This window comes from Prionailurus viverrinus, chromosome B4 (genome assembly GCF_022837055.1).
Source record: "Prionailurus viverrinus isolate Anna chromosome B4, UM_Priviv_1.0, whole genome shotgun sequence".
In the NCBI taxonomy this organism is placed as follows: Eukaryota; Metazoa; Chordata; class Mammalia; order Carnivora; family Felidae; genus Prionailurus; species Prionailurus viverrinus.
In genome coordinates, this window is record NC_062567.1 from 55274578 (window position 1) to 55289693 (window position 15116).

The window sequence follows — 15116 nt, forward strand, 5'->3', positions numbered from 1 at the left end:
CGAGCTCCACGTCGGGCTCTGCACTGAGGGTGCAGAGCCTGCTTGGGATTCTCTCTCTCTCTCTCTCTCTCTCTCTCTCTCTCTCTCTCTCTGCCCCTCTCCTGCTTGCACTTTCTATCTCAAAATAAACTTAAAAATTAAAATTGTTTGCACCTGATATAGGTTCAAATATATATAAAGATTATATGATAATCTCATTAAAAGTAACAGATGTAAAATATACAAAAGGATAACATAGCATGAAAAAGTTGGATTTATCCCAGGAAAAGAAGTTGATGTAACATAAGAAAACATGAGATTCATTATATTAATAGCTTAGGTAGAAAAAAAAACAACTATATAATCATCTCATTAGATATAGTAAATGTATCTGACAAAATTAAACATTCATTTGAGGCTTTTATTTTTTAATTTTCTTTTTAACATTTATTTATTTTTGAGAGAGAGACAGAGCATGAGCAGGGGAGGGGCAGAGAGAGGGAGACACCAAATCCAAAGCAGGCTCTAGGCTCTGAGCTGTCAGCGCAGAGCCCGACACAAGACTCAAATCTACAGAACTATGAGATCATGACCTGAGCCAAAGTGGGATGCTTAACCTACTGAACCACCCATGCGCCCCTCATTTGAGACTCTTTAAAAAAAGCCTCCCAAGTAACTAAGAAGGAAACTTTGTTAAGTGATAAAGAATATCTACAATATGGGGCGCCTGGGTGGCTCAGTCGGTTAAGTGTCTGACTTGGTTTCAGCTCAGGTCATGATCTTACAGTTTGTGAGTTCAAGCCCCACATCAGGCTCTGTGCTGATGGTGCAGAGCCTGCTTGGGATTCTCTCTGTCTCTCTCTGACCCTCCCACACTCTCTCTCAAAATAAATAAATGAACTAAAAAAATTAAAAAAAAAAAATATCTACAATGAACTTGAACCAAACATCATATTGATAAAATCCAAAGCTTTTCTTTTCAGAGTGGGGACATCACAAATTGCCCGCTGTAACTACTTTAATTCAATACTATGCAACTATATGCAACTACAATAAGGCAAAAATAAATAAAAAGCATTAGACTGAATAGAAAAAAGGAGTGCTTGGGTGGCTCAGTCGGTTAAGCGTCCGACTTCAGCTCCGGTCATGATCTCATGGTCTGTGAGTTCAAGCCCCATGCCGGGCTCTGTGCTGACAGCTCAGAGCCTAGAGCCTGCTTCGGATTCTGTGTCTCATTCTCTCTCTGCCCCTCCCTGACTTGTGCTCTGTCTCTCATAAATAAATCAATCAATAAATACTCTCATAGATCATGAAACAGAGGTAAGAATAAATATGTAGAAAATCAGCACAAATCAACATATTCTTTTGAAATGTATTTCCTTAGATGAGGTAACCAAATACAAAATTATATTCTTATGTAACAGCAGCAGTTAGAAAATAAAAACACTATTTATGATAGAATTAAGAGAGGACTATGGGGGGGGGGGGCGTGCCCAAAAGAAGCAAAGACCCATAAAGACAATATAAAACTTTATCAAGTCACTAGAGACCTAACTAAATGCAGAAAACAATCTCACACTCACGGATCCAAAGACTGAATATTATAAAGATGTTGATTCTCCCAAATCAATTTATATAACCAGTGTAACCCAAATGAACATCATGTCAGGGAGTTTTATTTTCTTTTTAACAAACTAAGCTATAAAAGTTGATTGACTTGATAAACTAAATTTAAAAGTTATATGGAAGGGGCGCCTGGGTGGCTCAGTCGGTTGAGCATCTGACTTCAGCTCAGGTCATGATCTCACGGTCCGTGAATTCGGGCCCCGCATCGGGCTCTGTGCTGGCAGCTCAGAGCCTGGAGCCTGCTTTGGATTCTGTGTCTCCCTCTCTCTCTGCCCCTCCCCCATTCACTCTTGGTCTCTCTCTCTGCCTCTCAAAAATAAATAAATTAATTAAAAAAAAAAGTTATATGGAAAAGCAAAGGGCCAAGAACATCCAAGACACTCTTGAAAGGCAAAATAGAAGGACTTTTCCCAGGCAGACATCAAGACAGTGTGACATTTATGCAGACAGACAAACAAAAGAACAGAATAGAATAGATAAGACAGTGCAATGAAAAATGAGATCCAGAAGCAGACCCATACATACAGGACAGAGGTCATAATAAAGAGCAAATAAAGGAAATGCTTTAAAATTTGAAAGGAATGTGGCAAATCTGAGGGCAGTGGTCTCAAACACAGTACATGTCCACCCTCACAGTTTCTGATTTCTACCAAACTCCCAGGCCACATTAATGCTGTTGCTCTAGGGACCACACTTGGAGAACCAGTGGCCTATGGGAAGTACATGAGAAGGGATTACTGTGATTTTTGAAAGCTAAAAAATATTCTGATAGCCACTGGCATTTGAAAACTTGTTGGAAATCTATTTAGATGCCCTATGACACAGGGAAGGGCAGCTACCATTCTTATTTATTTTATAGTTGAAGAAATGGAGGCTTGGAGTGTTCAAATAATCAAAGAATTCATCCAAGCTAATACAGTTCAGACACAGAGATGGGAATGGAAACTGAAGACCCTCAAGTTCAACATCTAGTGGATACACTGGGCATTGAACAGGTTTCCAAATTGTTCAAATTTATAATTTTGAATAAGTTAATTGGACAGGCCTCTTCATAATTTTAGTGTATGCATTTAGGAGTGATATCGCAGAAAGCAGAAGTCAGCATTTGTACCCTGTCTTTTCCCTTAATATTGTGTAACCTTGGCCAAGAAACTTAACTTTTCTGAACCTGCTTCTACAATAGATGATAATGCTGATTTAAGGGTTAAAAATAGTAGGTAAGGACTGGGCTCTCCTTCTGCACCAGACATGAGTGTGTATGCTTAAACAAATTACCTTACCTTAACCTTATAATAGCACTATGAAGTAGGTATTATCACTACTTCAATTTTATAGGTAAAGAAATTGGAAGCACAAAGTGATTTTAAATAAGCTTCCCAAGTCAAAGAGTTCCCTATGGAACAACAGAGACCGAATTGGAGCCAGATGACTGACCTGAATATTTAACTACGTTTTCTCACTATTAAATGAGATGACCCATATAAGGTTCAGAGCACATTACTGGAATTTAATAAACAAAACTAATTTTATCATTATTGTTATAAATATCTACTACTACCATCTTTTAGTCCCTTAATAGGTAGGCCACTGCTTATTTCCAGGATTCTAATATTCTGGGAAAGATGTCTAACACAGTAAAAATGAGTAAAACAAAATGAGGGTCAAGGGAATGAGGAGTCTATTGTGAATCTAAGAGTGTATCCTAACAAGGACCAGAGAAAGCATTCTCCAAATATTTAATATTTTATGCTTACAATTATTCTACTCATGCCTGAAGAATGACATTTAATTACATGTCTCTTAACACATATAACTACACATTAATGCCGGTCATAAAAACATGCAGTTAGCATTAAAATGTAACCATTATATTGTACTCAATAACACCTTCTCAGTCATTAGAAGATCTTAGAAATGACTTAGTAAAATAGTAACAGTACCAGATTTTTTATTGCTAATTCTCTTACCTACTGTCCTTATATTTGCTGTAAATAATTTCTTCATTGACATTATGGAAAATTCCAAATTATCTGAAAAATTGGTCCTTAAGACTTACCTTCAATTTAACTGCCTATTGGGAAAGCTTTAAAGACATTTATGACTTCCTTGAATAAATATGATAAAGCCTATACTGCCCACAAGCTATTTGAGCAGGAAGAGCTACCGTGTACTCACAGTGAAGATCTAATAAGTCACCCTCATTGACTCCCATGTACTTACTTCCACTGCATAGTGGAAAGCTGATGAGCCAGGATGCAATGATAGGTTCTGAAGCGGCTTGATATGTGGTTTATCCCATCCAAACTCTGAGGACCACTCCACGGTCAACATGTGATCCGTGAAAATACTTCCAAAAACCAGAGTCGCTGGGTCTGGTTTTTCCTTTAAAACGGTGGCTGGTGTGATTATTAGATCTTTAGCCTAGGGAAGAAAAATCAGCACCATTAAAGAAAAGTTATTGAACATCCACTGGCATGATGATACAGAAAATCAAAAGACAAATGAAATTTAAGTCACTGGCCACTAAAAAGTGAAATCACTTGACATTTAAGTGCTGGCAACTAACTCAGAAATTTAACAATACTATGTGAGCCAAATAAATCATGCCTGCATTCAGAATTTGGCTTGTTGCTTGAAATCTCTGCACAATACACTGCCTAATAAGTATCAGAACCAAATTCAATGATATTTAGAAATGAGGACAAAAGAGCAGATGGTGTAAAATGATGGAAAAAGTCGAGAACACGTCCCTTCTTCACTCTCACCATACTGAGCATTCGGGAAAGAGGTAAGGGGTGTCTTCTACGACAAAACCAGCAACACTCATGACAATTTGTTAAACTAAAATTAAAGTCATTAAGAACTGAACCTCTTGGCGATGGTTGTACTCCAACTCCCTCCAAGAATTCTTGGCATAAGCCTTCAAAACCCCCTGGGTGCATTATAGAAGAAATGAGCAGAGGGAAGCAAATGTTTTCCTCTTTGAAAACAGAGATGTAGAGAATGAACACCAAGATATAAATCCTCTATTCTGTGCTGAAACAGTGAACAAAGGACCTCTTATTGAAAGAAGGATAAATTAGGAGTAATAGGTAACAAGTTCACACAGCAGCATTTTACTAAATCTGCACATAGCCAGCTTGCCCATTACAAATGGCCAAACACATCCGTGCCCGAATCGCAGTCCCATCACTAACTTTGCAAGGGCTGAAGACTGCTGACAAAAATCACAGGGAAGGAGCTTTTTGACCAATTAAAAGACAATATTAAACGAGGGACAGATTTGACTTCCTAAAGAAGGTCAAACTCACTTAATACACAAATGTATAAACTGCTCCCAAAATCAAGTATAGAACTTCCCTTTAGATCATCAGCTCTTATCCTTATATTTTTTAAATTTTTTTTTAAAGTTTTAATTTATTCTTTTAAGTAATCTCTACACCCAACATGGGGCTCGAACTCACAACCCCAAGATCAAGAATCACATGCTCTTCCGACTGAGGCGCCCCTCTTATTCTTATATTTAAAATGATCCAGTTGTGGGCGCCTGGGTGGCTCAGTCGGTTGAGCGTCCGACTTCGGCTCAGGTCATGATCTCGCATTTCATGAGTTCAAGCCCCGCATCAGGCTCTGTGCTGACAGCTTGGAGCCTGGAGCCTGCTTCGGATTCTGTGTCTCCCCCTCTCTCTGCCCCTCCCCTGACTGTGCTGTCTCTCAAAATAATGAATAAATGTTAAAAAAATAAAATAAAATGATCTAGTTGCTTCTGATTAATTCACTGTCTTACACATGTCTTAGTCATTTGATAGACTATGAATAATAATCAGTTTTATTTTTAGAATAACATTCAGGCTGAATGTTATTCTAAAATAACCACAAAGCTCACATTACAGTGAAGCCTAAGGCACTAAAGACAACACATTATTGTAATTTTCAGGTTAGTCTTGTGATGAATGCTACTTTGGAAGATGCCAACAAAATGCCAAATTGGGGGGTGGTGGTGATGGACTTTCTTCTACCACCATTTAATCCAAACAAGTAAATTAACTTAAAATCCTTTACTAAGTGCAAAAAAAAAAGAAAAGAAAAAAAAAGAATTTATTTAAAGAGATACAATCGAGCTAAATTGTTTGGATCCTTGAATCCCATTTCTCTCCCTTTATCCTCTAGACCAGGTAGAATGTTGGACAAATTTCACCTACAGGCTAAATTCAGGCTTCTGGCCTCTTTGTAAATAAAGTTTTATTGGAACACAATCACACTGTCCTTTTACCTTCAATGATGGCATAGTCCACTAACAGTGACAGACACCTTACGGTCCTCAAACCTAAATATTTATTATCTGACCTATTAAAAAAGTTTGCCAGTGGGGCACCTGAGTGGCTCAGTCAGTTGAGCACCCAACTCTTGATTTGGACTCAGGTCACGATCTCACAGTTCCTGAGACTGAGTCCCTCATTAGGCTCTGTGCTGACAGTTCAAAGACTGATTGGGATTCTCTCTCCCTCTCCCTCTCTCTCCCAAAATAAGTAAATAAAACTTTGGGGGGAAAAAAAAGTTTGTCAGTCCCTCTAGACTGTTTAGACAAGAACTCTGAGTAGATACCCCAGTTAAATCTCCAGCCCTAACTCAGTGCTTCACATTCAATACAGTACAAATTTTCTCAAATAACTGAAAATAACATCCAGCTGACTTCAGATGTACTCCCTGATGAATGTCAGACTTATTCACAGAAGATGGTTAGGATTTAAAGTGAGTAAAATTCTCACAAACTTTTCATTACATGAACGGTGTCACAGTGTTCTTGAACAATGAAGCACATATGACTTTGCTTAAGTTAGCTTTTTTTCTAGTGGCTTTTCTTAGTCCTAGACTAAGAAAAATCTTTAACCATATCAATATAGTAACACAAACAATGCAAGTTTTCACCTATTAAAACTACATATAAGGGCGCCTGGGTGGCTCAGTCGGTTAAGCGTTCGACTTCGGCTCAGGTCATGATCTCACAGTTTGTGAGTTCGAGCCCCGTACCGGGCTCTGTGCTGACAGCTCAGAGCCTAGAGCTTGCTTCAGATCTGTGTCTCATTCTCTCTCTGCCCCTCCCCCACTTGTGCTCTGTCTCTGTCTCTCAAAAATAAATAAAAATGTAAAAAAAAAAAAATTTAAACTACATATAAAAATGTCTTAATAACAGGAGAGGGTAGTAAGACCCAAAACAGAGGAAAACAGGTACAAATGGAGATGGGAGTGTGAGTAGGAGAGAGATTTTCCTACTTGCTGAGTTCAGGGTACATCTTCAACATTGTAAAGACAGCAAACCTTAGCTTCCCCCACCCCAAGTGACAGAATCAGTGCTTTGCATGGTTCTTCAGAAGTAAAATAAAGATCACGTTCCAAGTTATTTCTATCATTAGCTAAACAATTCTAATGAGCTAATCAATAAGATATCAACTACACGTGATCCTTACACCTTACAGGATTTCTAAGCTCTCCAACAAACAACCCCACCTGCCATGAAATCAATATAAGCAATGGAATATATACTTTATATCAATAACAATCTACATAATGTTTAAAAACAAGACTATGGCCTCATATCAAACAACTGTAGGGTTGTTTTTATTTCTCTTTCCCATGGTTCCTCTTTCTTCCTTATATGCTTTATTATTCTTAGTATTTTGCCTTTTTTATTCACTCAGTGAACACTGACTGAATCAGCACATGGTTCAGGCACTGCACTAAATAAGCACAAGAGAGGGGCACCTGGGTGGCTCAGGTGGTTGAGCAGCTGACTCTGCTCAGGTCATGATCTCACAGCCTGTGAGTTCGAGCCCCACGTCAGGCTCTCTGCTGTCAGCACAGAGCCCACTTCGGATCCTCTGTCCCCCTCACTCTCTGTCTCTACCAGGCTTGTGTTGCTCTCTCTCTCAAAAATAAATAAATAAGCAAGCACAACAGATGCAAAGATGCCTGTGGCCCAGCCCCTCCTTCTCAGGCAAGCTCACAGCCAGCCACGGACAGGCAGTAGCCACTGTGAGCAAGTATTACGCATTCATTCAGCCTAATATCTGTTGAGCTACTGTGTACCTGTATTGCTACAGGCCCAAAGGAATCTCAGGGAATAAAACAAGTAAAATCCTGTTGTCTTAGAGCAGGAAAAACAGTATAAAGAAATAAGTGAAGAGAGGTCAGGAGGTGATTAGTGCTATGAAGAAAATGAAAGCTGCTTAAAAGGACAGAGTGGGAGAAGAAAATGCTTATTTTTGGTAGCAGCGTTGAGAATGACCTTCCTGATGAGGTATCCTTTAAGCAAAGACTTGAATGAAGAAGGAAGTAGGCCATGTAGATATCCAGAGGCAAAATATTTAAGAGGAAGCAAGGGCCAAGATTCTGTGGTAGGAACCAGACTTGGCATATTCAAGGAACAGGAAAGACTCAGTGTGGCAGGAATTCAGGAAATGTAGGGGAAATGGAGTGGCAGAAGACGTCATGGAGGCACTGTGGCTGCTGGAGTGGGGGAAGGGGTGAGCCGAGAGAACTAGTTACTCCATGGTACACTGACTAACATTCCAATTCTGCATGGGTTCTGGCTCTGTGCAGGTAAGACTGTACGCCATCTTCCTTATATCCCCAAGAATCTTCACCATAGAGGCTGCTAGCAATTAAAGTAACCCCAGTTTACCTCTTTATCCTGGGCAATCTGAAGTAGCCATCAGGGATAATACTAGACACATGGCTTCCATGCTTTTATTTCTTGTTCCAAAAGTATGAAGGAGCAAAACAGGAAGGGGGAGAAAGATAGTTTGGCAGTGGTAAAACACAAGAATCCGGGTAACACTGAGTTTTTTCTTTGAGCCTCTACATTTCCTCCTCTGCATCAGGGATCCTCAACCCCAGATACACATTGAATTCAACTACGGAGCTTTTTAAAAACACTAACCCACACTCCATTCCAGAACTGAAACAGAATCTTTGGGCTAGAGCAGGGGAAGCGTTCTTTGTTTGAACTTACCCAAGTGATTCTAACTGTGCACTCTGGGCTCAGAACCATACCACACTGTCTCCCTTGAAGATTTCAGCAATCTGGGGGCACTTAGGTGGCTCAGTTGGCTGAGCGTCCGACTTTTGATTTCAGCTCAGGTCACGATCTCACGGTTCATGAGTTCTAGCCCCAAGTCAGGCTCTGCGCCAACAGTACAAAGCCTGCTTGGAATTCTCTCTCGCTCTCTTATTCAAAAATAAATATTATACATATATATATATATTTATATATGTGTGTATATACATTTATACATATGTATAAATATCTATGTATATATGTATGCATATAAGTGTATATATACATGTATGAACATATGTATGTATATATGTGTGAGTGTGTATATACATGTGTGTGTATACACACACACACACACACACACACACATATATACACACACACACACACACACACACACAGATTTCAGCAACCTGAAGAGTGAGGGTTCCCAACACTGGCTGCTAAGACTGGAAGGGCTGAGAACCACTTCAGAGATTCAAGTCTCATTTGTGAATTCTTATCAAAATCTGTCCATTATTTTGTAATCCCAGGACCTTGGTTATCTCACACTGAACGTATCTAAAATGGAACACCTATTTCCTCCAAAAGTTGGTCCCTATTTCTGATATATTATGTTCTACTTCTTTACTTCTTAATCCTTAATTCATTTAGTAAGAGTAATGCATGTTTACTACTTTAAATTTCTACTGTAAAGGGAAGAAAAATGAAAAGTGTCAAATTCTCAACTAGTACCCTGGCCACCACATTCCCACTTCCCAGACAGGACCTCCATTAACAAATTCATTGTGTATTTTTTCCTGTATTTTCTTTACATCTTCATTCCTTTCGAGGTAATTTATCATTCTCACAACATTCTCCCAACCCTCGGTTCCCCCTATCAGTAATAGAGACGCTTGTAATTTCAAGAATCTCTTTAAGAAGCCTGATTCCTCAATTTCTATTACCCCCTCAGTAGCAAATATTCTGTATCTCTTCCTTATAATCTCTCTGAACATAATCACATGCTTGATTATAATTTTCAATGTGCACTGAATACCTAAATGGCTATAGATTTAAGGCCAAATATTTTAGCTGCAAAATTAAGTATCCCAAGTATGGCACTAACTTCTTTTTTCAGTTCTACCTCTCACTAATGTCCTGCATTAACCTTTTACTTATCACTTAGGAATGCATTCAGCTGCAAGTAAGTAAAACACAAACAGGAGTTGGTTTTCTCACGTTAAGTCTGAAAGAGCCAAGTCCGACAGAACCCCATCATCTCAAGGCCCTGTGATTTTCTTAGCCTTCTCCTCAGGGTCAAAGAAGAGCTGCTTATAGCTGTAGCTTCAGCTTTAATGATCTCATGAAGGTCCAAAGATAGGGGAGGAAAAGGATAAGAGGAGACAAGTGTATTCCTTTTGATCACAAAAGCAACATTTCTCCAGGAATTTCCATATGCCTTACTGGTCAGAAATGTATCACACTGATCTATCAAGTTGCAAGGGAGCCTAGCAGGGCTGGTCGGAGAACTGCAAACACAATCTGTTAACAAGGAACACAGGGGGGCTGTATTTGGGGTCTCCTCATTGCCTGAAAACTGACCAGCCCTTAAGCATTCTTGTTTATATGCCATAGTTTAACAGGAAGGACTAAAACCTGGCTACAGATGTCCTCCCACCTTTACCTCTTTTTCTTCCCATCATTTCCTCCATCTGTAACACTGGACATGTGGTGCGGCCAGTTTATCCAAACTCTCTTCTCTTTTACTCCAGCAGGAAGTATGGAAACTGTAGCACCCCATCTGGCCCAGCAGTCTGGGGGTATCCTCAGCTTTTCAAACTGCCTAGCAGTTGCTCACACAATCCCTCTACACAGATATTCATCCCAGCTCCCAAAATGTTTGGTTTGGCTCTATAAAATCTTTTAGCCAATTTGAACATTTGGAAAAGGCAGTCATTGCTTTGGATTATGTTGGACTCTCATTTAGCACAGTAACTACTATACACATCAAATATGTACTAATAATTCTGTTCTAAATTTCACTAAACATGGATTGATCTTCATGGTTTAGTGTATTTCAACACGACAGACTGCTGTAGATTTTATAAAAATCTTACTAAAAGACCTTTTTTGTTACTACAGAGCCTTAAAGAACCAACTTTAAGAATTATCATAACCTAGGGGCTCCTGGGTGGCTCAGTGGTTAAACCTCGGACTTCGGCTCAGGTCACGATCTCACAGTTTGTGAGTTTGAGCCCCGCATCAGGCTCTGTGCTGACAACGTGGAGCCTGGAGCCCACTTCCAGTTTGGTGTCTCCTCTCTCTGTCCCTCCCCTGCTCATGCTCTATCTCTCTCTTAAAAAAAAAAAAAAGAATGAGCATAGCATAGTATATAATTTTTACTTTTCTGAACTCTCCTTAAAATATCTCTAGGACCACCCATAGTGATCCACTGGCCCTGTGAGATCAAGCTAGTTAATGGCAAAGATATAGAATAGGTGGTTTTATGCTCGACTTAGTGCTCCTGTAATTATAACTTGATACTACTAATTAAGTTTCTGGAAACTGAATACAAATGATTAAATTATGTCTTATTTTCATAGGCTGCTACATCCTTTTATAAGATGCGATTTTTAAAAAATATTTATTTTTGAGAGAGAGAGAGAGAAACAGAGTGTGAGTGGAGGAGGTATATAGAGAGAGGGAGACTGAATCTGAAGGGGGCTCCAGGCTCTGAGCCGTCAGCACGGAGCCCGACGCAACGCTCGAGCCCATGAACCACGAGATCATGACCTGAGCCGAAGTCGGACACTTAACCGACTGAGCCACCCAGGAGCCCTATAAGATGTGATTTATTAATGATATGAACAGCAACCCTCTAACTTTCTAATTTGTAAAGAAGGATTGCCCAACATACAGTTTTTCAAAGTAATGCACAACTTAGTGCTTTCAGAATTTCATCAAGAAGTCTATTTTCCTTCCTTTAAAAAATTTTCTGCAATTCTGGAAACTAAAACTAACAGCTTTTAACCTGAGCTCCAAGAGAAATTACCTAAGAATATTAAATATCCTAATTGGACACTGAATCAAATTCTAAAGTAAATATTAGCTGAAGGTTTGTGACTGGTTTTGAGTAGATATGAAATCAAGTCTAAGGCGGTGAAAAAATTTTTGGCATAAAAGAAATTTTGCAAACAGTTTTTATCAGTGTTCTTTAGAAACTTTACATTTACTTTCTAAAGATGGATAAAAAAGAATAATATTTATTAAGTGATACTCTCTTCTGCATAATTAATCTGTCCCTTTCCAATGCTCCATGTTCTCTGATGACTTCAGGCCATATTATGCCTGAGGAAGAATTTGAAAGGCAAGGCCACAAGGACTGGACTGTGAAATGGCAAATATTGACAAAAACAAAGCATATTAAAAAAACAATGAGTTCCTAACTCAAAGCCACGCTTGGGTAAGTATTTGCTCTGAAATGGGGAAGCCCGTAAGAGGCAAATGCAACCTGGTTGCACCTGAGGGCTGTATTAGCCAGCATTCTAGCAACATCTCTCCTTCATTGCTCAGTATTGGAGCTGTTCTCTGCATTGGACACAACACGTAACGTTTAAGAGCTATCTCAGCCTTCCAAGTGTATCAGAAATTGTACAACTTTGTTCTACAATAAGTGCACTTTTCTTACTCTACTTTGAAAGCTTTAGGTGCTATGTTCATGATCTTTTAGAGACCCTCTTTTAAAACCTAATAGAAAGGTACGAAGAGCAGAATTACAGATTTCGAGTGTCACACTCTGTGGAGATGAATAAAGCAGGGGAAAGTGGAAGAAACAGCGGATTTCTTTGAAACAAAGATGACTCTGGAGTCCATAGAAAGATTCTGTAATAAGGCATCTTATTTCTGGGCTTTGTTGGGAAACTGGATCCTCACTTTAAAACTGAGAACAAACTGAGGGTTGATGGGGGGTGGGAGAGCGGGGAGGATGGGTGATGGGCATTGAGGAGGACACCTGTTGGGATGAGCACTGGGTGTTGTATTGAAACCAATTTGACAATAAATTTCATATTAAAAAAATAAAAAATAAATAAAATGACTGCATCAAAATGAGGGGAGGAGATACAATATGAAAACTCCCTATGAGAAATCCAAAAGGCAATTTAAAAATACAAATGGAGTAAATAAAAAAGAGATAGAAAAATATTTTTGCTTTTTGTCAAAAGCAAAAATGGTCTTATAAAACCCACCATTTTTCTCCCAAAATTATCAATTTCATTTTTCATTTGCCTCATCACATATGCACTGTGAATACAACCACCATTAACAACCCATGTTTTAATATATAAATACAAATGTAGAATGTCAGCACACCTCCCCCTTAACTAAAACATAATATATAGAAATCTAAATTCAGCAAATAGATTATTTACATTATGAATTAATTTTAACTTAGCAAAAATTCTCTATGTAAAGAAATATAAAGAAATTTTGAGAAAAAAAATCACATTCATCTATATACCCTTTGAGGAATTTACCTACTATATAAAAGGACTCTGAGAGATTACCAAATAGGAGTCTGTTTTATCTCATTTTTCCTAGGACCCAATATCTCAATATATTTAAGTCTCCAAATGTATTAGAACTTAGTCTTAATAGGTTAGCAGAGTAGATTAGATCAGCTATAAGGTTACAGAGGATATGATCTTTAAAGGACCAGGAGTATTATGGACACAAAAAATTCACAAGCTTATTTTTGTAAAGAAATTACGATATTCTATTTTTTTTTTTTAATCCTGACAGCAGAGACCTTATCTTGAATTTATCTTCAGATTTCCAATGCTTAGCACACAGTAAGAGCTGGGTGTGTGTTAAATTGATGAGTCAAGTTTCCACTCCCTCTCTGAACCCTGCCAGGATGTGAGATCATGAGGACACTCTGTGCTATGGATGACAATTGACAGTGAGTGACAAATAGGCAGGAGACATAAAGAGAGGAAGCAAAAACCTCCATGGTTGGTGGGGTGCAGTGGAGATGATAATTTATAAAGAAAATAATAATACACCTTATATTTGTATTTTTATGATTTTCAAAGTGCTTTTACAAGATTGTTCCTCATTTGCTCCTCACTATTTGCCTGGGAAGTTATGAGATTATTTAATATACAAACCCCATAATTCAGAGAGTAGGTAGGGAAATACAACACATTTACTGTAAAATGTTAGGTGTTGGTTTAAAGAGAAAAATGACAAGTGTAACTTTTTCCACAAGCATAGTCAAAGGTTATACTTAGACAATCAGATAAACCTCTATCTAAATGAATATTTACAAATTAGTTGTTTTTCAAGAAGAAGTTATGATTCATGAAATAAGTAATTAACTGCTAGGTAATTTTAGATATGAAGATATTACTGCTCCCCAAATGACCCCCCCCCAGTGGAATCTAAAATGCATGGCAGCATATCTAAACTACTGTAAAATCCACACCGTGAAATTGCCCCAAATCTCAACAAGAAATAGATTTATTCAGTTAATTGTTGTAGCACTTAACCTTGAGCAAATAACCTTACCTTGAAAGTCCCCACCGTCTCTTTTGATCCCGCTGCTCCGGTACATTCTGGGGAGCATCCGTTACTGCAGTCCTTAAAGAAGAATTAAATTCATTAAGTAAAACCAGGTGGGTAAACTGTGGCCTGGGGTAATCAGTATCACTCACCATCACACCGCGTGCTCCGCTCAGGTACCCAAGCAAACAGGAGGAAGATCAAGCACCCGGGCACCAGCCCCAAAGGAGAGCGTCCTGGGAGTGCTGCCCTTCACTTTCAACCTTTCAGGAGGACGCAGCTGTTTTCGTCCTCCACCGCTAGCTTAGGGCAGACTGGTTAAATTCCAGGTTCGCCCTACAGAGCCAGGGTTCACCAGCAAAGAACAAGAAGGTGATTGTCCCCCTTACATCGGAGCGAATAGTCTAGACCAGGGTTTTAAGCCATTTATAGAAAAATCTCCTGGGCGAGCTCAGCCTCGTGGTCTTGTCAATCACTGGCGCACAATAGCAAGGCTGGAAAAGGGATGAGGACGAGAATGAACCATTTTCTCCACGGGCAGGGTCCTGCAATGCGGGCGCACGAACACCAAACCTCACAGGTTAAGGACATAACCTCAGGAAATTAGGGGGTAATTCAAAAGATACTTAAGGGCACAATGGTTGAGGGACGAGTTGGGGAAAGGTGCAGACCTTAAAAACAAAACAAACACCCCCCCCCCATCTGCTAAATAGCTACATAAGAGATGGAGGGGTGGGGGGAAAGGTTGGGGGGGGGGTGGAATCCAAGAAGGCAGAAGGCTGCGGTCAAAATATTTTGGGGTGGCAAAGGAACGCAGGATGTGGTTGTCAGTTCTGGCAGCCCAGAAATTCCGCTTCCCCCTCCTCCCCCAAAGCAGCTTCCATGGCGACCCTCACGTCCCCGGTGGCTG

The 15116-nt window shown here is 39.3% G+C and overlaps 1 protein-coding gene across 3 annotated transcripts in view; it reads right to left on the reverse strand.

Moving 5' to 3' along the window:
- BCAT1 (branched chain amino acid transaminase 1) overlaps positions 1 to 15116 on the reverse strand; it is a 107924-nt gene that overhangs the window by 57941 nt on the left and 34867 nt on the right. For 2 of the 3 annotated variants that reach the window (XM_047867801.1, XM_047867800.1), the window contains exons 2-3: positions 14213 to 14284; positions 3826 to 4026 (exon numbers count right to left, since the gene is read on the reverse strand). In XM_047867801.1, coding sequence (XP_047723757.1) covers positions 3826 to 4026; positions 14213 to 14284 — 273 coding nt within the window. Of the gene's footprint in view, positions 1 to 3825; positions 4027 to 14212; positions 14285 to 14358; positions 14503 to 15116 lie in introns of those variants that run through there. The other variant, XM_047867802.1, reaches the window with a different exon arrangement.